Source organism: Culex pipiens, chromosome 2, assembly GCF_016801865.2.
Source record: "Culex pipiens pallens isolate TS chromosome 2, TS_CPP_V2, whole genome shotgun sequence".
Taxonomy (NCBI): domain Eukaryota; kingdom Metazoa; phylum Arthropoda; class Insecta; order Diptera; family Culicidae; genus Culex; species Culex pipiens.
In genome coordinates this window covers 49737593-49761570 of record NC_068938.1, presented here as the reverse complement: position 1 = coordinate 49761570, position 23978 = coordinate 49737593, and the positions used below count along the sequence as shown (strand labels likewise).

At 37.5% G+C, this 23978-nt stretch overlaps 2 protein-coding genes across 2 annotated transcripts; both read right to left on the bottom strand.

Annotated features, from left to right (window-relative positions):
• Window positions 1–4115: 4115 nt before the first annotated feature.
• LOC120415970 (endoplasmic reticulum transmembrane helix translocase) lies at window positions 4116–22551 on the bottom strand. Its single transcript, XM_039577619.2, has 5 exons — window positions 21985–22551; window positions 12768–15315; window positions 12362–12701; window positions 12023–12299; window positions 4116–4746 (listed from the first exon to the last, which is right to left on the bottom strand). The coding sequence occupies exons 1-5, from the start codon at window positions 22252–22254 to the stop codon at window positions 4624–4626; spliced, it is 3558 nt and encodes a 1185-aa protein (XP_039433553.1). The 5' UTR covers window positions 22255–22551; the 3' UTR covers window positions 4116–4623.
• A 92-nt stretch (window positions 22552–22643) lies between these two features.
• LOC120415971 (B9 domain-containing protein 2-like) lies at window positions 22644–23872 on the bottom strand. The gene has a single exon (XM_039577620.2). The coding sequence runs from the start codon at window positions 23335–23337 to the stop codon at window positions 22900–22902; it is 438 nt and encodes a 145-aa protein (XP_039433554.1). The 5' UTR covers window positions 23338–23872; the 3' UTR covers window positions 22644–22899.
• Window positions 23873–23978: the final 106 nt, after the last annotated feature.

Below are 23978 nucleotides of genomic sequence, written 5' to 3'. Positions count from 1 at the left end.
GGAACAATACAAAAACATGATGTTTTGCTAGAAAAATGTTGATTTTCGTAAAGTGTCTCATTGTTCCCCAGCTATCTTTTTGTTCCTGCCAAGTGCGTCTACAATGAGACAGTTGAATAACTCTGGCTGTAGATGTCGGATCGATCTCATATTTTGGTCCATGTTAGAACACATTAAAAGAAAGATAATGCAACTAAAAGCTCATTAAAACATGCTAATGAAAAAATAAGAAAAATCGTTGAAAGTTGAAAACCAAAAGTGTCTCATTGATGACTACCCTACCCTATGTAAACAATGTCCGGATCCATCATCCGACCCATCGTTGGTAAGGTAATCGAAAGACCTTTCCAACGAGTCTAAAACATTGAAGATCTGGCAACCCTGTCTCGAGTTCTGATCACTTAAGTGATATTTATGTACTTTTTTTGTAGCCGGATCTCACTTAAATGTATGTAAACAATGTCCGGATCCATCATCCGACCCATCGTTGAGCCCTTGAGTGATATGTGTGTTTTTTGTATTCCGGAACTTAACGAAATCAGACGAAATTTGTGTCCAAACCCATCATATCACATATCACCCATTGTTGGAAAAGAGTGAGGAAGGCACCAACCACATAGGTGGATTAAGTTAGTTTTTACCATAGTTTTAGTTTAATATGAAACAGTTTTTGACAAAGAACTTTGTCCTAAGGTTTCTATACGTGGTGTCAATCCAAAATTTTCGCGAAGCGAAAACGTTACGTGACGAATTCCCCTCTCGGCAAATTTCCCCTCTTTTTGGTGCACGCTGGTTGGATGAACGAACGTTTCCCAATCAGTCGATCGAGAGACGTGAGATTGATGTATCTAAAATCTCCCCCACTCCACCTCATAATTTTCGGATCGTCGACGAGCCAACAAAACTCGGCTCGGTCGGTCCCGAAAATTCATTCTATTGCTGGACGTCGACGAGAACACATCAGAAGCAGATGGCCTGGTGGCCCAGTAGCAGACGGCCTGGAGGTCTGGGAGCAGATGGCTTGGAGGCAAGGACCAGCTAAGACATGGCAGTCGCGGGAGTCGATCATTGGAACTGGCCACCACCTGGACTGGAGTGGCCGGAGGCCCCAGGGATGTTCCGATGGGGGGACATTTTCCGGACCGTAAGAGTTGGGGCAATATGGGTATCAAACTTTATGGTTTTTGATACCGGACATGAAATTTAACATTTTGGCAATAGTGGCCACAATCCGGAGTGGCCGGAGGCCCCGCGGATGTTCCGATGGGGGGACATTTGCTGGACCGTAAGAGTTGGGGCAATATGGGTATCAAACTTTATGGTTTTTGATACCGGACATGAAATTTGACATTTCGGCAGTAGTGGCCACAATCCGGAGTGGCCGGAGGCCCCGGGGATGTTCCGATGGGGGGACATTTGCCGAACCATAAGAGTAGGGGCAATATGGGTATCAAACTTTATGGTTTTTGATACTGGATATGAAATTTGACATTTCGGCAGTAGTGGCCACAATCCGGAGTGGCCGGAGGCCCCGCGGATGTTCCGATGGGGGGACATTTGCCGGACCGTAAGAGTTGGGGCAATATGGGTATCAAACTTTATGGTTTTTGATACTGGACATGAAATTTAACATTTCTGCAGTAGTGGCCACAATCCGGAGTGGCCGGAGGCCCCGCGGATGTTCCGATGGGGGGACATTTGCCGAACCATAAGAGTAGGGGCAATATGGGTATCAAACTTTAGGGTTTTTGATACTGGATATGAAATTTGACATTTCGGCAGTAGTGGCCACAATCCGGAGTGGCCGGAGGCCCCGCGGATGTTCCGATGGGGGGACATTTGCCGAACCATAAGAGTAGGGGCAATATGGGTATCAAACTTTATGGTTTTTGATACTGGATATGAAATTTGACATTTCGGCAGTAGTGGCCACAATCCGGAGTGGCCGGAGGCCCCGCGGATGTTCCGATGGGGGGACATTTGCTGGACCGTAAGAGTTGGGGCAATATGGGTATCAAACTTTATGGTTTTTGATACCGGACATGAAATTTGACATTTCGGCAGTAGTGGCCACAATTCGGAGTGGCCGGAGGCCCCGCGGATGTTCCGATGGGGGGACATTTGCCGAACCGTAAGAGTTGGGGCAATATGGGTATCAAACTTTATGGTTTTTGATACTGGATATGAAATTTGACATTTCGGCAGTAGTGGCCACAATCCGGAGTGGCCGGAGGCCCCGCGGATGTTCCGATGGGGGGACATTTGCCGGACCGTAAGAGTAGGGGCAATATGGGTATCAAACTTTATGGTTTTTGATACTGGACATGAAATTTAACATTTCTGCAGTAGTGGCCACAATCCGGAGTGGCCGGAGGCCCCGCGGATGTTCCGATGGGGGGACATTTGCTGGACCGTAAGAGTTGGGGCAATATGGGTATCAAACTTTATGGTTTTTGATACTGGATATGAAATTTTACATTTCGGCAGTAGTGGCCACAATCCGGAGTGGCCGGAGGCCCCGCGGATGTTCCGATGGGGGGACATTTGCCGGACCGTAAGAGTTGGGGCAATATGGGTATCAAACTTTATGGTTTTTGATACTGGACATGAAATTTAACATTTCTGCAGTAGTGGCCACAATCCGGAGTGGCCGGAGGCCCCGCGGATGTTCCGATGGGGGGACATTTGCTGGACCGTAAGAGTTGGGGCAATATGGGTATCAAACTTTATGGTTTTTGATACTGGATATGAAATTTGACATTTCGGCAGTAGTGGCCACAATCCGGAGTGGCCGGAGGCCCCGCGGATGTTCCGATGGGGGGACATTTGCCGAACCATAAGAGTAGGGGCAATATGGGTATCAAACTTTATGGTAATTATGAATCTAGTGAATCTTGGGAAATTTGGACCAGACAATGTAATCGAAAATTTCAACAACCATCTTGCAAAGTTCTTTGTCATACTGGTCATGTGTAACATAACCACCTGCACCTTTTTTAACATAACTTTTTAAATACATGATAAAACTGCATGAATTTAAGTAGACACTTAGGGGACGTTAAGACGGATCGATTAAATCCATTCCGGCAAAAATCGGTTGAGCCTGTGACGAGATATTCCAGTGACATTGATTTGGTACACATGTCTGCATACAGCCAAACACACAGACATTTGCTCAGCTGGTGATTCTGATTCGATATGTATAAATGACGGTAAGTCTAGGAGGTCTAATTAAAAAGTTCATTTTCCGAGTGATTTTATAGCCTTTCCTCAGTAAGGTGAGGAAGGCAAAACTCTTGTACTGTGAGTTTCATCAAATGTTTCATCAAAAGGAAAACGAAAACAGCAGGAAATTACTCAAAATGACTCAAGAAAAAGCTCCAAAACAATAAACTTACCACCTTTTTTGCCATTCACCAATCATACTGAAATTCCTCACCTCAGTTTGCTTACCCCAATTGATCTAAAAGAATCACCAGTCAAAATCACCCGAAGAAAAAATCACCAACCACCGACTAATGGGCGGAAAACCCCCCAACGACACGCCACGTCCAAGCATGGGAAAATCCACTTGTGAACGCACTGCTTGACACGATGGCCCACCTGGCCACCGTAAAATGTAATCAAATTTGACGAAACAATAATAACGCTTTCACGCGCTGATCTGTTTTCGACCGTGGCCACTTAATCAATTTATTTTTCAAATTATTATCCGCTCGTAACCGGATGACCTTTTCCCGCTCCATTAGTGTTTTGTGATGCGACCCAATTTTGAGGCAAGTGAGAAAAAAAAGCTCCACTCTCTTGGCGATGGTAAACGAATTACGGCGCAGAGTTTGTTGAAAGCTTTTGTGGAAACGCAATGTTATTTTAGCGCGACATCAACTGACAGGATTTTAATCCAATTTGAAGGTTATTAGTGGGCGAGTGCAACAGTTGTAAAGGGCTGTGTGTGTGATATTTTGTGAGGGCAAGATTGCTTTTTTTTTCAAATATATTATTTTATATTTCAAAGATTTTCCTTCGATACGACGAGCCATACAACGTTACTTCAACTAAAAAACTCGTAAGACAGTCATATAAAGTGTATAAGTCAAGTAAACGATTTTTTTTTGTTTGTTTATGAACATACTTGCTTTTCAGTTCGTTCCCTGCTTATTCATTACATTATTGAATTATTACCTTTTTTTTTAGTTAGTTCTCTTTTACTCTCTTTTACTCTAGACACAAATTCAATTTACTAACCTCGCTCCACGGTTTTCATAAGCCTTGCTCCTTATGCTTGTCTTTTCAACATCACTATCTCTTTAAAATCATTCACACATACAATGTATCAACGTTTTACGCACACAACAGGCTCGTCTTGCCTTCTTTATTTTTTCTTGCTTTTATCTGTGCGCATTGCTTCGTTTTTGCTTTACTAACTAACTTAGTACTTAGAGTTCGGTAAGTTTGCAAGCTCAATTCCGACCACCTTCTGCTTCTTCTCCGAGCTGCTCTCAGTTCCTAGTGCTTTGTAGTTGTGTGTGTGTGTGTGCAGTTCTTTTCGTACAAAAACGAAAAACTCTCCGCTCTAAGTAATGCGCGTGGAATAGAAATAAAACGAAAAAGAACAACGCTTCTTTAGGAGGCAGCGATAATGTCGGTCCGTTTGCGCATCTCGCCAAACAGGAACGAGCAGACGCGGTCGACGAGGTACGCGAGCAGCATGTCGGCCACCAGCACGCCGACCAGGATTTTGCGGAACTGGAAGATAAGGGAGAGAAAGATTTTTAATTATGATGTTTTTTTTCCAGGTGAGAAATTCTCCCAAGAATGGGAAATTATTCTCATTCTAAAATTGTCTGAAGCTTTGTGTTATTAAATCGTCCAGAACAATCTTTTTTTAACTTCCATACAAAAATACTATGAAAGCTTCTTCTTATTATTTCTGTCAATCTTGAACGAAGAAAACGCCTACTGTCATTCGACTTTTTTTTTTTTTAGTCCGACTGAATATAATTTTCCATACAAATTTGACAGCTGGCCATACAAAAATGATGTGTGAAAATTCAAAAATCTGTATTTTTTGAAGGATTTTTTGATCGATTTGGTGTCTAGGTATGTATATGGACCACACTGAAAAAAAATGATACACGGTATTTTTTTTATTTTTCATTTAACTTTTTGTCACTTAAACTTGATTTGCAAAAAAAAACAATATTTTTATTTTCTTTTATGTTTTAGAGGATATCAAATGCCAACTTTTCAGAAATTTCCAGGTTGTGCAAAAAATCTTTGACCGAATTATGAATTTTTTAATAAATATTGACTTTTTCAAAACATCGAATGGTTGGTCGCAAAAAAATTTCAACTTCATTTTTCGATGTAAAATCAAATTTTCAATCAAAAAGTACTTAAGTGAAATTTTGATAAAGTGCATCGTTTTCAAGTCAAATCCATTTTTAGTAGACATTTTTGAAAAAAAAGTCGCAGTTTTTCATTTTTTTTAATTAGTGCACATGTTTGCCCACTTTTAAAAAAAAAATTTTTTTGAAAAGTTGAGAAAATTCTCTATATTTTGCTTTTTTGAATTTTGTTGATACGACCCTTAGTTGCAGAGCTATTGCCATGCAAATGTTTAAAAACATAAATATTTATGTTTTACAAACAACCCAAACAATTTTCTAACGTCGATATCTCAGCAACTGATGGTCCGATTTACAATGTTTAAACATGAAACATTCGTGAAATTTTCCGATCTTTCCAAAAAAAATATTTTCATTTTTTTAACCAGGACTAACATTTTAAAAGGGCGTAATATTGAATATTTGGCCCTCTTGAAATGTTAGTCTTGATTCAAAAAAATTTTTCGAAAAGATCGGAAAATTTCACGAATGTTTCATGTTTTAACATTGTAAATCGGACCATCAGTTGCTGAGATATCGACGTTATAAAATGGTGGGTTGTTTGGGTGAGACTTGGAAAACATCAATTTTCATGTTTTTAAACATTTGCATGGCAATATCTCAGCAACTAAGGGTCTTTTCAACAAAATTCAAAAAACCAAAATATAAAGAATTTTCTCAGCTCTTCAAAAATATTTTTTCAAAAATGGTCAAACATGTGCACTAATTAAAAAAAATGAAAAACTGCAACGATTTAAAAAAAAGCTACCTAAAAATGGCCTTAACTTGAAAACGGTGCAGTTTATCAAAATTACACTAAAGACCGATTCTTAGCAAAGCTACACCAAAATGTCACTTTTTTCAATTTTCAATGTGATTTTTATATGAAAAAAATCATTTTAATTATGATCTAATAATTGCAATGTGCTTTTAATGCGTTTTCTTATCTGAAATGCCAACAATATTGACCAAATAAGGTCTGCAAGTCATTGAATGGAAGAGGAGTTTTTTTCATAAATCTGCTCCTTTCGTTGTCCCGTCACGAAAAGAAATGGCTGGCAAAAACTCAAATCTCAACCAAATCTTTCAGTTCAAGGAGCAAAAGATTCGTTTTTCAATTTGTGATAATGTGTAGAAGAGCAAAAGTTTTTAAAAATCAATCTGGCAAAACTGTGTCGATTTTGACAAAGAACTTTGTCCTAAGGGCACTGTCTACGGGTGTCAATCCAAAATTTCGCGAAGCGAAAGTGTAACGATTTGTGTAATCGTTTAAACGCTTATATCTTCCACCCAATTCAAGCAATCTGCATGCTTTATCCACCAAACGAAAGGGGAAGTCTTAAATTGCAAGTAGACTACCTCACAAAGTTGATAAAACTTTGTTAAAGTACTCAAAAGTTAAGATGAAAAATAAAAATTCAGACCGGGAAAATCCCGGTCGCTGATTGGTTGAGCGCAACCTTTCCCGAACACATTAATCAGATTCAAGTATCTAGCACTTAGCAAATTTTGCTCTCTGCCACTGCTTTGAAAGCGTCGAGCCGTCACAGCCAAGCGAGGTTATAAAAGAGCGCCGTGCCGCCGGTTGAAGCTCAAACGAGTCCGAAGCTTTGCACGAGGAGGATCGAGAAGCAGCAGCAGCACAGCAGAGCCGCCGAGAGGAAGCAGAGAATTGAAAAATTGGAAAGAGAGGCAGAGCAGGCGCGGGAGGGAAAATTGCCGGCAACTTGGAGTGTCATCATCGCATGGTTTTATCATCGTCATAGGACGTTAAAATGGCCCTTTTCAGGGCCAATTCACACGAAAGAGTATTCTTTAAAAATCTGGTTGGGTACGGTAGTGAGTGTTTGTGTGTGCGGAAGGGAAATCGAGTGTTTGGGGCTTGAAAGAGCACCAAATTATCAACGCATACACACAAACGCGGGCTGGGGAGCTTCATTTGTGTGCGCCTGGTTTCTGCCGTGCAACTACCCTTCACGAGTTTGCTCATCCGATCGATCTTGGGGAAAATCGATTTTCGATATTAGTGTGGTTCCGCGAACACAATTTTAGTGTGGTTTACTACACACACACACACACACACACACACACACGAGCAAATCCACAGTCGATGGCGCTTTCTTGCTACAAATACACTTGCAACGCACTGTTTGGTGCTCTAGGTGGTGTGTAGTATGTGTAAAGAGAATGAATAAAAAGATCGGAACCCAATTTTTTGCGAAGCGAAATCGTTACGTGGCGATTTCCCCTCTTCGCAGACTTCCCCTCCTTTTCCTTCACGCTGATTGGTTGAACAAACCTTTCCCGATCATCCTCTCCGAGAGACGTGAGATTGATGTATCTAAAATCATCTCCACTCAAGCTCATAATTTTCTGACAGCCGAGGAGTCAACATCGAGTGGCAGTTGCAGAATCAGAAGGGACAGCAGAAATTTCCCCCGGTCAACGACGTGGAGAGGTCGCCGAAATGGCTCGGGCCGTCGCAGGAACGGGACGGATTGTCGCTGCAGGCCATCAAGGAAGAACGTTAGGGACCGATGTGGTCAAGCTGCTGATCCCGGAAGGCTCCGGTTAACGGCATCAAGAAGGGGTCTCCGTGTTGATCGAGAACCAGTTCCCTTTGGGTCAAGTTGGTTGTGGTTGCGATAAAGTTTATGGTTTTTGATACTGGACATGAAATTTAACATTTCGGCAGTCGTGACCGCAATCCGGAGTGGCCGGAGGCCCCGCGGATGTTCCGAAGGGGGACATTTGCCGAACCAAAAGAGTTGGGGCAATATGGGTATCAAACTTTATGGTTTTTGATACTGGACATGAAATTTGAAATTTCGGAAGTATTGGCCACAATCCGGAGTGGCCGGAGGCCCCGCGGATGTTCCGATGAGGGGACATTTGCCGAACCATAAGAGTTAGGGCAATATGGGTATCAAACTTTATGGTTTTTGATACTGGACATAAAATTTGACATTTCAGCAGTAGTGACCACAATCCGGAGGCCCCGGGGATGTTCCGGTGGGGGGACATTTCCCGAACCATAAGAGTTGGGGCAATATGGGTATCAAACTTTATGGTTTTTGATACTGGACATGAAATTTGAAATTTCGGAAGTATTGGCTACAATCCGGAGTGGCCGGAGGCCCCGCGGATGTTCCGATGAGGGGACATTTGCCGAACCATAAGAGTTAGGGCAATATGGGTATCAAACTTTATGGTTTTTGATACTGCACATGCATCTGACCATTATCTGAAGTTACGCAGTTAAAATAAATCGCTTATTTTACGCAGGAAGTAATAAATCGATTACTGCGATTGCCTTTTTATTGTGCCGCGGCGAAATTCTGTTTCTGGAAATATAGAATAACTATTTCGAATTCAATTAGAGCCCTTGAAAGGGCAGTTTTAATGTTTGCTGTTGAAATTTACTTTGCTGCCGCCAATTGCTTGCAACAGCCTTGCAAACACATTTCCGCATCTTGATAACTTTCGAGAGGTGAGGGAAAGTCGATTGATTTCACCTTGATTTCTATTGCAGCTCCATTTGCAATTTCCGTCCCCTTAGTTCGATAGGACGTTGATATTATGTCTTAAAACTATTCACAAAAGAGTTGTCTTATGTAATTATAAGGGAATCATGGGGAAATTTGGACCGGACATTCTTATCGAAAATTTCAACAATCATCTTGCAAAGTTCTTTGTCATACTGGTCATGTGTAACATAACCACCTGCACCTTTTTTTGGTGTGCCTTTTAAAATTCCAGTTTTACGATGTTGTCCCGTCACGCTACATTTTCATTTCAGGAGAAGCACAGGTATAATATTGTTCATTATGCATGTCATTTCTATGTTGGAAAATCAATTATCTTTTAAAATATGTAATAACATTGGGGGGTTTCTTCTTTTATTGTGCCACTACAGCCAAAACGCTGAAAAAAACTTGGGAATTTTTTGAAAAGGAGCCGAAGAATCGATCTAAAGTGCTTTTTGATTGCAAACTTGATTTTGCATCGAAAAATAAAGTTGAAAAATTTTTGTGAGCAATATTTCGATTTTTTTTTTTTAAAACAGTATTGATTAAAAAATTCATAACTCGGTCAAAGATTTTTTGCACAACCTGGAAATTTTTGAAAAGTTGGCATTGTATGTCCCCTAAAACATATGAAAAAAAATTAAAATAATGATTTTTTGCAAATCAAGTTTAAGTGACAAAAAGTTAAATAAAAAATCAAAAAAAAAATTACCGTGTATCATTTTTTTCAGTGTAGTCTATATCCATACCGACAACTTTACCGAAGACACCAAATCGATCAAAAAATTTCTTCAAAAGATGCAGATTTTTGAATTTTTATGCATCATATACAAAAACCAAATTTGTATGGAAAATTATATGGACAAACTAATGATGCAAAATGGCTTCTTTGGGCATACTGAAAGCACCATAAAAGTTTCAGCCTGATTGAAAAATACAAAAAAAAAACGAATGACCGAAATCTGAGAGAATTGCTCTCATTATTCGTACCACCGTATTTTTAGTATAAAAAGTTGATTTTTCCCAGTTTTTGTTTTAAAAAAATCGTATCTCAAAATCCTGAACACAAAACTTTACCATTTTTTGATATCTTAGCTAATTTTTTTCGAGGAATCAGATAAAAATATTTTCGGGCTCTTTGGTTCCGAGACCTTCAAATCAGCATTTTATGTTTTCATACGCGGAGTTACGATTGTTGAAAAAAAAAATGGTTTTTGCGAAAATTTACGAAAATTTAGATCACTCTAACACGGCGTGGGTCACCCTAATGGCAAAACAAAAAAAAACATGGGTCTGATTATTTCGGCCAAGGAACCCCCGGCAAAAATTGTGAGCCCGATCGGAGAACTTTTTTTCGAATCATGCTGTTTTCGTGAGGGTTGTTTTTTTTTGCAAATTTTGGCTGATTCCCGACTTTTTTGATTTCTCGTGTGGCCACCCTGTAAATTCTTATAAAAACGTACGTCTTTTAATTTCGCCAGAGTGCTTCTAAATTCTTGATCTGATTAAAAAGTTTTAAATTTAAGAAAATGTAATGATTTTTTGAAAAATAAAAATTCAGAAAAAAGAATGAATTTCTTTACCTTTTTCAATAAAAAAATTTAAAGTGTGCTTTTCCGTTGTATTTAAAAAAAATAATTTTGAAAATAAAAAAAATAAATTTTTGAAAATAAAAAAAAGTTTTTTGAAAACAAAAAAAAATATTTTTGAGGAAAATTGTTTTATTTAAATTTGTAAGGGAGCGGCCGTGGCTGACTGGTTACGGCGTTCGCTTTCTAAGCGAATGGACCTGGGTTCGATTCCCATCTGCTCCCAACGAGAAAGTATAGGAAATATAAATCTTGAAACTCTGAACATGAACGAAAAATCAAAGTCGCTCGAGTCGGGGTTCGATCCCCCGTACTTTGGATTGGTAAGCAAAAAAAAATGCTAACCACTAGGCCATTGCGACTTGGTGAGCTATAACTGGAATTAGGAATACTGTTACTACCAACTATATACGCGCTGGGTCCTTGTCCATTTGACAAGGGTTCGGAAGTTCTGAATAACGTTTGAACCCGATTGGTGCAAACGTTCTTCAGAGCGGGGCTTGTCGATAAAGCTTGAAGTACCTCGCGCTCGGCTAGCAAGCGTAGAAATGGGTCACCGAAGCTCGGCAGAGCTAACACCTTCCAAATGCCTATGCGAGTTATTTGCATGTATATAATGTAGATCTAAAAATACATGGAAACAACTCAATTTGTAAGAAGCGGCCGCGTGGTCCCGTTTGGTTGGTTGCACACACACACACACAAATTGTTTTATTTAAATTTGTATTTCTCAATGCCACCCCTGGTGACGGTACTTTATCATAAGCTCACTGAGAGCCAGGGTTAGTATCTCCCTAGCAAGGGCGAAAAACTCAGCAAGAACATCACACAGGTGACGTCAGCTTGTCCCGGTATGCCGTACTTTTTTCGCGTTTCGCAACCACGAAAATTCACCGTTTGGCTTGCACCACAGTTTGCACACCTGGCGCGCGCTTTGTGCGTTTTTCGCTTAGATTTTTGTTTACCGAATTTTCAACGGCTTAACATTTTGGTAAACTGAAAAGTACCGAATTCGGTAAAAACTTACGGAAATTCGGTAATAAAGTTCATTACTGTTCATCGTCCAGCCAAAATTCGGTAGAATGTTGTTCACTGTGACAGATGGTTTACCGATTCGGAAGACTGCCTCGACCGAATTTTTGACATTGATGGAATTGGGCTTTGTCGGTCGGATTCGCCTAGTCAACAATAATTGATCCCGTGATTTTATCCTTCATAGTTTCAAGATTTTGACAGACCCATGATCGAAGTACAAGGTGTATGAACCGGTCATCGTTGTTGATTTCGAGACTTAGCGTTAAAGTATGCAACTTATTTCTCCAGATCGAAGAACATGCTGTTTTTGAATCCCTGAAGGACGATCTTTACTGAGACTTTTTCTGCAAAGTCAATTTTGAAAAAAAAATGATGTTTCGCAACTTCAACTCCTTCAACACCCCGAAGTTCAGTTTGTTCAGTATAATCATCCAGCAATAGTAAAGACCATCAAACTTCTTCAACCCCCACCATCAATACTCACATCCGGCTCGAAGTCTATCACCTCGAACGTGGCCAGCAGGTCCGGCACGATGCCGAGCGCCAGACACAGCACGATCGTACTGGACGTAAAGATCGCGTACGACAGCAACCGGTTCTCGCGCATACTCTCCATAAAGGGGTGCCCCTTGTAGTTGACCGCCACCGTCGCGATCTGCATCGCCACACTGATGATGTACACCGTACTGTTGACAATGTTCGGCACAAACTCCTCCTTCTCGTCCGGACCCAGGTCCAGGTTGAGCTTCACCTTGCCCTCTCTGAAATTTGACACAAGAATTGTTTTTTAAGGGGTAACGTTGATGAGGGGTTGGGTACATACTTTGGCGGTGACCGCAGTTCGGCCTCGTGCACGAGGTAGATGAGCGCGGTAAAGTGCACCGCAAACTGGGCCAGGATGGTCGTCACCGAGTACAGGTTGAAGATGTTTGGGAGCGGCGCTTGCTTCGAGAGCACCTTGAGCGGTTTCGAGCGCGTGATGAAGAGGAAGCAGGCCGCCGTCAGGAGTCCGTGCAGCGTCAGCTGGGTGTCGCTGTTCTTGACGCCGTCGATGTACAGCACCGACTGGCAGTACGCCGAGATGAGCGCGTTCAGCGCGAGAATCTTGAACATCTGCAGCGTGGTCACGAGCGTGCAGCGGCCCTGCTTGATGATGTGGCAAACTGGAAGAGAGAGATTGAAATTGTATGAATAGGATTAAGGTGAATAAATATTCGTAGTGTTCATACCACAGTTGATCGACGACGACCGGCTGGTGAACGGCGCCGCAATACTGGCATCGCCCAACTTGACAATCTGCACCTGCTCGTCGTCAATGTCCTTCAGCACCTTCTGCAGCCGTTCCTGGGTCGAGTTCAGATTCTCGCGATGCTTCTGAATAGCGCGCTCCCGCGGCGTCATCGCCTTCCGCTCCTCCTCCTTCTTCTTCTTGTCCGCGGGGCTTTCCCCTTCCGGTGCCGCCGCAATCACGGCCGCCCTCATCGACCGCTTCTCGGCCTTGCTCGGCGGATGACTCAGCAGCGAAACGCCCACGTTGGCGTGCTTCAGCGCACCGACGTCGTTCGTTCCGTCGCCGCACATCAGCGTGTAGAATCCGAGCTGCTTCAGCGTGGTGATCACAAACTCTTTCTGCTTGGGGGCGAACCGTGCAAACACCGTCACGTACGGAACCAACTCCTGCAGGTATCGATGCCGCTCGGCGTTCAGATACGCGAGTCCCTCGCCGGTGATGCAAAAGTCGTGCTCTTTGTACAGCTCCCGTACGGAGCGTTTGTCGTCCTTGCCGAGAGGTAGTCGCGTTTCGCCGTTGATCGATTCCCAGTGCCATTCGGCTTCGTCACGGTCATCGGCGCGAGTCAACACGACGATGGTGCGTTTCGTGAAACGAAGTTCCTTGGCCACGTGGCACGCCGTCAGCGGATTGTCCCCGGTAATCATCATCACCTTGTGCGAGGCCTGCAGAATCTCCTTGATGGCGTACTTCGAGTCGGGCTTCAGCGGACAGGAGATTATGATAAAACCGGCAAATTCCAGATCCTTTTCGACATCGGCACGCTTCAGCTCGCGGACGGTCGCGTTGTCCAGCGTTCCGAACGATTTGTAGCCCAACGCGAGGACGCGAGCTCCTCGGCGAGAATACTCCAGGTACGTTTCCTGATAGTTCTCCGGCACGGTTTTCAGCATCTTCATAATCACTTCCGGCGCGCCCTTCACCGTTCCGATGTAGCAGGTGTCGTTGCTGTACGGAACCAGGTAACCCGCAAGCACGGACATTCGCTTCAGCGAAGAGGAAAAGTGGAACCGCTGATAGATCCGCAGCGGCTTGAACTTGCCCCGCTTCGGCACAACCGAATCCCCTTTCGTCAAACTCCAATCGATCGATGTCAACGTGGCCTTCTCCAGCGGATCACCAACAAGTCCATCTTCCAGCTGAACCAACGAGTGGCACGAACCCAGCACGTGCGCCGTCGCCTCCGGAATGTCCGCAATCGCCGTTATCGTAGTGTCCTTCTTCAACCCAGCAACTCCCTCCACCACCAAATTGTCACTCGTGAGCGTGCCCGTCTTGTCAAAACAGCAAATTTGCACCTTCCCGGCAAACGGTATCCGGAACGGTTCCGTACAAAACACGTACAGCTTCGAAAGCTGCAGCAGCGAAGTGTTTACCGCCAACGACAGCTCAATCGGTAGATCCGGTGGAATGATCGACGTCAAAATCAACGTGCACTCCAAAAACAGCTTGTACCGGTTCCGCTCCGGATCTTCCGAACCCTTGACCCACACGTAAACAGCCGCGGCCACCGCAAACACCATCAAAAACAGAATAAACGCAAACGTCTCCAGATTGTTCTCGGTGACGCGCTTCACCCCGAACAAAATCGTCCGCAGCAACTTGCCCTGCGACGTGTTGAACCCGGTCCTCAGCACATACCCGATGCAGCCACTGTCCGGCGCCCGCATCGCTCCCTTGCTCGGCGAAGAGTGCTGAACCACCTTCGTCCCGCCAAACAGCACGTACAACTTCCCATCAGCCTCAACATCCAACTCCTTCCCATGCTCATCCGTATTCTCCAGCGATTCCTTCATCTGCGGCACCGACTCACCCGTCAGCATGCTCTCGTCCACGATGCACGTCCCCCGAATCAACAGCAAATCGCACGGCACCAGATTCTCGTCCTGCGACCGCGTTATCGACACCAAATCCCCCGGCACCAACAAGTTCGACTTCATCGGGCGCCACTTACGGTTCCGAAACACATTAATCATGTACGGCCGATTTCCCATCTTCCGAATCTCCGACATGTTCCGCAGCTGCTGCTGCACCAAAATGCACTCAAACGAAATCAACATCCCCAGCGTAAACAGCGAATAGTACATGTACTCGTCCAGACACCACAGCAGCACCGAAAAGATCTGGAACACGAAAAACGGCGCCGTCGCCCGCTCCACAAACAGCTCCATAAACTCCGGCACCACCATCTCCATATTATTATTCCCATAGGTCCGCTCCGCCAGCTGCACGTCCGTGTCCTCCTGGTGGCCCTTCGACTCAAAGTACTCCTCGTACGTCCGGTGGATGGGGAACTCGACGCCGCGGAACTGCTTCTTGTCGGCGTCCCACACGTACTTGGTCTTCTGGAACAGGAACCAAACGATCGGTTCCGGCGGCGATGCGCCATCGTCCACGACGGTCCGCTGCAGCTTGACCAGCTCCGACGAGCCGTTGTTCTCGGTGGGGACGACCTTGGCGAGGCGCGCCTTCTCGGGGGATTTGGCCTGGAAGGGGAGAGGGAAATTGAGGTCAACAATAATACTATTTTTTTTTTTGTCTCCAATTACAGAAAATCAGACATTTTTAGAGTCATTATTAGTTTAGAAACCTTTAAAAAAAAATACAAAGTTTCTTAAATCCTACTGAGTTTTTTTTTATCTGAAGTGCATTTTAACGAGGACTTTGGACAATATTTTTTTTGAAATTGTAGATTTATATTTTTTAAAAGCAGCATTATTAAATTGTTTGATGTTCCGAATTTCAAAAAATAATATATATATTTTTATGCCTTGCAATTTTTTTAATACATAAAATTATTATTTTTTAAATCTTTTTCAATATTTTATAATTTTTTTTCGTACTTCAGTTTTTTCATGTTTTGCTTGGTGACTTTTTGCACTCGATCGTAGTTTGTCAATGGTAAGTCGTAATTTTGTGATAGGTAGATTGAGATCATTCGATCGTAGTCGACAAATTACGACAGACTATCGAGAAAATCTCAATATGCGTTTGAAAAAAAACTTCAAAAATTAAAAAAAAAAATCAAAAATTTCAACAAAAAAACTAATTTTTTCCAAATTCTTAAAAAGTTAAGAATTATAACTTTTGTAATTTTAGTAATTTTTTGTATTTTATGTATTTTATGTATTTTATGTATTTTATGTATTTTATGTATTTTATGTATTTTATGTATTTTATGTATTTTATGTATTTTATGTATTTTATGTATTTTATGTATTTTATGTATTTTATGTATTTTATGTATTTTATGTATTTTATGTATTTTATGTATTTTATGTATTTTATGTATTTTATGTATTTTATGTATTTTATGTATTTTATGTATTTTATGTATTTTATGTAACTTTCATAATTTTTATAATTTTTGTAATGTTTGTAATTTTTTGTAGTTTTTTGTAATTTTTGTAATTTTTGTAATTTTTGTAATTTTTGTAATTTTTGTATTTTTTGTAATTTTTGTAATTTTTGTAATTTTTGTAATTTTTGTAATTTTTGTAATTTTTGTAATTTTTGTAATTTTTGTAATTTTTGTAATTTTTGTAATTTATGTAATTTTTTAAATTTTTGTAATTTTTGTAATTTTTGTAATTTTTGTAATTTTTGTAATTTTTGTATTTTTTTGTATTTTTTTTGTAATTTTTGTAATTTTTGTAATTTTTGTAATTTTTGTAATTTTTGTAATTTTTGTAATTTTTGTAATTTTTGTAATTTTTGTAATTTTTGTAATTTTTGTAATTTTTGTAATTTATGTAATTTTTTAAATTTTTGTAATTTTTGTAATTTTTGTAATTTTTGTAATTTTTGTAATTTTTGTAATTTTTGTATTTTTTTGTATTTTTTTTGTAATTTTTTAATTTTTGTAATTTTTGTAATTTTTGTAATTTTTTTAGTTTTTGTAATTTTTGTAATTTTTGTAATTTTTGTAATTTTTGTAATTTTTGTAATTTTTGTAATTTTTGTAATTTTTGTAATTTTTGTAATTTTTGTAATTTTTGTAATTTTTGTAATTTTTGTAATTTTTGTAATTTTTGTAATTTTTGTAATTTTTGTAATTTTTGTAATTTTTGTAATTTTTGTAATTTTTGTAATTTTTGTAATTTTTGTAATTTTTGTAATTTTTGTAATTTTTGTAATTTTTGTAATTTTTGTAATTTTTGTAATTTTTGTAATTTTTGTAATTTTTGTAATTTTTGTAATTTTTGTAATTTTTGTAATTTTTGTAATTTTTGTAATTTTTGTAATTTTTGTAATTTTTGTAATTTTTGTATTTTTTGTAATTTTTGTAATTTTTGTAATTTTTGTAATTTTTGTATTTTTGTATTTTTGTATTTTTTGTATTTTTTGTAATTTTTGTAATTTTTGTAATTTTTGTAATTTTTGTAATTTTTGTAATTTTTGTAATTTTTGTAATTTTTGTAATTTTTGTAAATTTTGTAATTTTTGTAATTTTTGTAATTTTTGTAATTTTTGTAATTTTTGTAATTTTTGTAATTTTTGTAATTTTTGTAATTTTTGTATTTTTTGTAATTTTTGTAATTTTTGTAATTTTTGTAATTTTTGTATTTTTGTATTTTTGTATTTTTGTATTTTTTGTATTTTTTGTAATTTTTGTAATTTTTGTAATTTTTGTAATTTTTGTAATTTTTGTAATTTTTGTAATTTTTGTAATTTTTGTAATTTTTGTAATTTTTGTAATTTTTGTAATTTTTGTAATTTTTGTAATTTTTGTAATTTTTGTAATTTTTGTAATTTTTGTAATTTTTGTAATTTTTGTAATTTTTGTAATTTTTGTAATTTTTGTAATTTTTGTAATTTTTGTATTTTTTGTATTTTTTGTAATTTTTGTAATTTTTGTAATTTTTGTAATTTTTGTATTTTTGTATTTTTGTATTTTTGTATTTTTTGTATTTTTTGTAATTTTTGTAATTTTTGTAATTTTTGTAATTTTTGTAATTTTTTTAGTTTTTGTAATTTTTGTAATTTTTGTAATTTTTGTAATTTTTGTAATTTTTGTAATTTTTGTAATTTTTGTAATTTTTGTAATTTTTGTAATTTTTGTAATTTTTGTAATTTTTGTAATTTTTGTATTTTTGTAATTTTTGTAATTTTTGTAATTTTTGTAATTTTTGTAATTTTTGTAATTTTTGTAATTTTTGTAATTTTTGTAATTTTTGTAATTTTTGTAATTTTTGTAATTTTTGTAATTTTTGTATTTTTTGTAATTTTTGTAATTTTTGTAATTTTTGTAATTTTTGTATTTTTGTATTTTTGTATTTTTGTATTTTTTGTATTTTTTGTAATTTTTGTAATTTTTGTAATTTTTGTAATTTTTGTAATTTTTGTAATTTTTGTAATTTTTGTAATTTTTGTAATTTTTGTAATTTTTGTAATTTTTGTAATTTTTGTAATTTTTGTAATTTTTGTAATTTTTGTAATTTTTGTAATTTTTGTAATTTTTGTAATTTTTGTAATTTTTGTAATTTTTGTAATTTTTGTAATTTTTGTAATTTTTGTAATTTTTGTATTTTTTGTAATTTTTGTAATTTTTGTAATTTTTGTAATTTTTGTAATTTTTGTAATTTTTGTAATTTTTGTAATTTTTGTAATTTTTGTAATTTTTGTAATTTTTGTAATTTTTGTAATTTTTGTAATTTTTGTAATTTTTGTAATTTTTGTAATTTTTGTAATTTTTGTAATTTTTGTATTTTTGTAATTTTTGTAATTTTTGTAATTTTTGTAATTTTTGTAATTTTTGTAATTTTTGTAATTTTTGTAATTTTTGTAATTTTTGTAATTTTTGTAATTTTTGTAATTTTTGTAATTTTTGTAATTTTTGTAATTTTTGTAATTTTTGTAATTTTAGTAATTTTTGTAATTTTTGTAATTTTTTAATTTTTGTTATTTTTGTGATTTTTGTTATTTTTGTGATTTTTGTGATTTTTGTAGTTTTTGTTATTTTTGTAATTTTTGTAATTTTTGTAATTTCTGTATTTTTGTATTTTTTGTAATTTTTGTAATTTTTGTAATTTTTGTAATTTTTGTAATTTTTGTAATTTTTGTAATTTTTGTAATTTTTGTAATTTTTGTAATTTTTGTAATTTTTGTATTTTTGTAATTTTTGTAATTTTTGTAATTTTTGTAATTTTTGTAATTTTTGTAATTTTTGTATTTTTGTAATTTTTGTAATTTTTGTAATTTTTGTAATTTTTGTATTTTTGTAATTTTTGTAATTTTTGTAATTTTTGTAATTTTTGTAATTTTTGTAATTTTTGTAATTTTTGTAATTTTTGTAATTTTTGTAATTTTTGTAATTTTTGTAATTTTTGTAATTTTTGTAATTTTTGTAATTTTTGTAATTTTTGTAATTTTTGTAATTTTTGTAATTTTTGTAATTTTTGTAATTTTTGTAATTTTTGTAATTTTTGTAATTTTTGTAATTTTTGTAATTTTTGTAATTTTTGTAATTTTTGTAATTTTTGTAATTTTTGTAATTTTTGTAATTTTTGTAATTTTAGTAATTTTTGTAATTTTTGTAATTTTTGTAATTTTTTAATTTTTGTTATTTTTGTGATTTTTGTTATTTTTGTGATTTTTGTGATTTTTGTAGTTTTTGTTATTTTTGTAATTTTTGTAATTTTTGTAATTTCTGTATTTTTGTATTTTTTGTAATTTTTGTAATGTTTGTAATTTTTGTAATTTTTTAATTTTTGTAATTTTTGTAATTTTTGTAATTTTTGTAATTTTTGTAATTTTTGTAATTTTTGTAATTTTTGTAATTTTTGTAATTTTTGTAATTTTTGTAATTTTTGTAATTTTTGTAATTTTTGTAATTTTTGTTATTTTTGTAATTTTTGTAATTTTTGTAATTTTTGTAATTTTTGTAATTTTTGTAATTTTTGTAATTTTTGTAATTTTTGTAATTTTTGTAATTTTTGTAATTTTTGTAATTTTTGTAATTTTTGTAATTTTTGTAATTTTTGTAATTTTTGTAATTTTTGTAATTTTTGTAATTTTTGTAATTTTTGTAATTTTTGTAATTTTTGTAATTTTTGTAATTTTTGTAATTTTTGTAATTTTTGTAATTTTTGTAATTTTTGTAATTTTTGTAATTTTTGTAATTTTTGTAATTTTTGTAATTTTTGTATTTTTTGTAATTTTTGTAATTTTGTAATTTTCTTATTTTTTGAATCTTTGGTCCAGTGTCTACTTGGTTTATGAATGGCCCATTATCGAGGCTCCAGATAATCAAATCAGGACTGGATTTCTATACGATATGTACTATAATATAAATATTGTAATAGCATTTCATTTTTTCATTTTTTTTTTTTTTTCATTACAGCATTTTCATTGAAATAGTGTTTTAAAATGCATTTTAGACTAGTTCAGTTGTTCTGCAATCAGTAATTTTCGAAAAATGAAAGATTTGACGAAAACATAAAAAAACTTAAACATCGAAAATTTTCAAAAATTCAAAAGATTTTAAAATTAACTCAAACATGCTAAAAGTGATTCTAAACGCAGGGAAACGCATTTCAAATTGATTTCAGCTGATTGTACTTAAATTTCAATACAAATTTTGAAATTCTTTGAAAAAAAAATCTTTGTCTTGGAAAAATCCCGGGACAACACTCAATCTTCTGAATCGCAATTCGCAATTCGCAATTTTCAGTGTAAGAACGGGCCTTGACCGATCTTATGCACCAGGTTCCCGACGAACACGCACTGCCCTTACACCTACATCTCACCCTTGCTCTGAGTCAGTACGAGCAGCACGCTAGAACACGCTTTGAGTGTTCGTGCCAGGCATGCACACCTTCTTTTCCGGTTACGCATTTTAACTCGGCCGGGGGTGGTACATTACGTAGGGTTTGATGTAAGTATAAGCGCCTAACCATTTATAGTGTGCCTATCAACTTTCATTAAAGCAAAAACTGTTTTATTTTTAGTTTGAATTCAAAAACTAGTTGTTATTTTACTGTGTTTTGTTTTCTCCTGAAATCTTTCCTAGTGTTGAGTCGTGTTTTTATGTTGCTATTTCTTTTGTCGCGGTGTTTTGTTACAACTTTTGGTCCTAAGCATTTTATAAAAGTTTTTCAAAAGTACAATAGTAATATTTGTGTTAATTCTTTGATCACTCCAAAAATTGAGTAAGGGCTCGAACCTCACTTGTTTGAAGAAAAGGGTGAAGATTGAAAACAATGGACAGTGAAAGAAATATACTATTTGAAGAATCAATAGTAAAAGAAAGATAGTAATTTATGAAGTAGATAAAGAAATTAACAATAATTAATAAATAGAGATAACAAACAAGCTTAGATTGTATTGAGGGCAATTTATAGGGCAAATGAAAAATTATTCAAATAGATAAATAAAGAAAAGGCAGATGATAACAAAATTGACATCGCTGCCAAATTAAGGGAAAGCAGAAAGTATGTTACAGCAGCATCAATTGGTAAAATAGAGTGAAAAAGCGTTGAGAAATAAGAGAATCAAATGAGTAAAATCGAAATCAAATGGAGGATAGTAAACAGAAGCCGCGTTAGAAAATCAGTGAAACAAAATAAACAGAAGATAGGTGGTAGCTGAGAATGCAGAGAAGAGAAACCCCGTTGTGCGATGTTTCAGGTACATCCACAGCAGTTGACTCAACATACTGCGAATCAAAACAATACCGTCTACAATCACAAATTACTTCCCTTTCCCACATTGTCGCGCCCCTTTCTTTTAGCCGTCTCGACTTTGACTTTGGTCAAAGGTTTACGATCCGTTTCCACAGGCCACCAGCTAGGTCATCATGAAAACCAAGCCAACGTGGAGGTAAGAAAATAGGACACTTGCAAGGAACCAGAGCTATACTGTCTTGATCAAGTATGATCTAACAGGACTACGGACGTAGTCAGTGACGCTCCTTCCAGGATGTTCCTCGCCTGAGCGTCAACTGAAGAGGTATCATCAGCATCATTCGCACTTGGCCTGCAACACTCAATCTTCTGAATCGTTAAAATTTTGTTTATATTATAATAATAATAATTGCCAATAAAACATTATCTCACCATTAAATCTGGCAAACTTGCTGACGAAAAACAAACAAAACCCCGTGTAGAAAATGAGGGTGCAAGAAACCCATCCTCTCCCACCACCCCCGCACTCACCTTCCGGCAGTTCAGGAACGTCTGCACGTGCACACTCCAGAAGCAGCACAAACAGACGAAGACCTGCACGAAGCCGATTCCGGCCAACGTCAGCAGGCCCGCCTCCCAGTACTCCTCGATGCCGTACACGGCCACCCACAGGTAAGCCCACACGGCGTACAGTCCCATGAAGGGCAAGACGCTCCCGGACAGCAGGACATGGCTCGGCGTGTGCAACGTCACGTACTGAACGAGATCGTCCACTCGGTCCCCAGTTCGGCCAACGGCCATTTTTCCGCGGCACCTTTCACCTGCTCTCTCTCTCACACCCAGACCAGCCGGAACGATTCCGGATTGCTTGCTTTATTCTTTTACTACTTTCACTCCTGCTCCTCCACGGGAGGAATCTTTCCACACCTGAACCCCGACGACGGTCTGGCACCGAACCCGTGATACCTACAGCTGGCACATTTTGGCCGCAGACTTTCCGGGACGAATTTTCCGCGAACTCGGAGAAAGGGGGGTTGTGAAAATTTTTCCAGCCAGCAGGCGAAACCCGTGCAGTGAAAAGTCTTCACCACTTCACTTGACAGTTTTCGTTTTTCCAACACGCAAAACGGACATTAGGTATAAATTCCTAATTTTTAGGTATAATCGAACCTGACTGCAATAAGGTATTTTACACGCAAAACGGACATTAGGTATAAATTCCTAATTTTTAGTATTTTTTGAACTTATGTTCTAGCTTGTCAAATTATACCTAAAAATTAGTAATTTTTTCTTCCTAAAATTTAGGATTTTTTTAGAACATTGAAGTACTTCTTAAAAATTCCTAAATTTTAGTATTTTTTTAGTTCAAGAATTGTGATTCACGTTTTGACATGTCAATGTCAAAATAATTTCGCGGCTGTGAGTTTGTGTTCCGTGGTGCTGCTGTTAATTTTTAAATTGTGGGAAGTGGCAAGGTAAGTTTTGTGCCGGGAACCGATCGGAAATTGATTTCGAGTTGGCCGACGAAACTTTCCACGTAGCCATCCGGATCCAGTGCAGCCCCGGTTGGGTCGGCAGAAACGCAAAGCCGTACCCGACTGGCCAAAAGTTGTCGAACGAGTTCAGCGCAATCAGTTCCACGTGCAGCTTTGGCCAAACCTGGATTCCGCGGCAGGCCAGGTGCAAATCGAGCGGAGTTCCAAAGTTGGACCGCCGAGGATCGACGCGGGCCGTGTTGGCGACACTCTGTCCCTCGCAGTGACCCTCAATCACTTTCCAACTGGACCCGAACTGGACGCTCCATTTGCAGAACAGGTTCGGCTCTTCAAAATCCGACGCGTGGCACAGTTCTCCCAGGATGGGACAGAGGTTCCGCCGGGGCATCGCTGGATTTAGTTACGTAGCTTTATTTTTTTTAAGGGAACCGCTTTTTGAGTGCCAAGGAGGAGGACGGAACCTTCAACTCCCGGCGGGATTAAAAAAGCCGCGTCTTCCCTCTCGTGCCCTTGAGGACGGATGTTTGCGGAAGAGCTGGAAAGGGGGAGTATAAAGGAACCCCAACCGGGGGGATTGTGCGATCCACTGAGAAAGGTGCTGGAGGCGAATGAAAGGTTTGAGGTTGGTGAACCAAAGTTTATCTTGTTGTGATTTGGTTGGGAGTTGCGGGTGTGTGTATGTGTGTGTGTATGTATGCGTGTGTGAAAGTGCGTTTGTGCTCGTGTGTGTATGAGAGACTGAGAGTGAGAGGGCGAGGGTAGAGGAAGAGAAAGTGGGAGAGAGAAGAGGAGAGGGAGAGAAAAAGGAGGTAAAGAGAGAGAAAGTGGGAAAGGGAGAGAGGGAGAGAGAAAGTGGGAGGGAAGAGGGACAGAAAATGTGGGAGAGAGAGAGAGCGCTAGGGTGAGGGTAGATGAAAGAGAGAAACTAAGAGAGAAGGAGAGAGAGAAAGAGAGAGAGAAAGAGAGAGAGAAAGAGAGAGAGAAAGAGAGAGAGAAAGAGAGAGAGAGAGAGAGAGAGAGAGTGAGAGA

What these genes read in the sequence shown, in the direction of transcription:
- LOC120415970 (XM_039577619.2), bottom strand. Translation starts at nt 22,254, where the DNA reads ATGGCCGTTGGCCGAACTGGGGACCGAGTGGACGATCTCGTTCAGTAC. An exon ending in GTCGTCGTCGATCAACTGTG is followed by an intron (nt 12,702 to 12,767) that starts GTATGAACACTA and finishes TCTCTCTTCCAG; the next exon opens with TTTGCCACATCATCAAGCAG. An exon ending in GAACTGCGGTCACCGCCAAA is followed by an intron (nt 12,300 to 12,361) that starts GTATGTACCCAA and finishes GTCAAATTTCAG; the next exon opens with AGAGGGCAAGGTGAAGCTCA.
- LOC120415971 (XM_039577620.2), bottom strand. Translation starts at nt 23,337, where the DNA reads ATGCCCCGGCGGAACCTCTGTCCCATCCTGGGAGAACTGTGCCACGCG.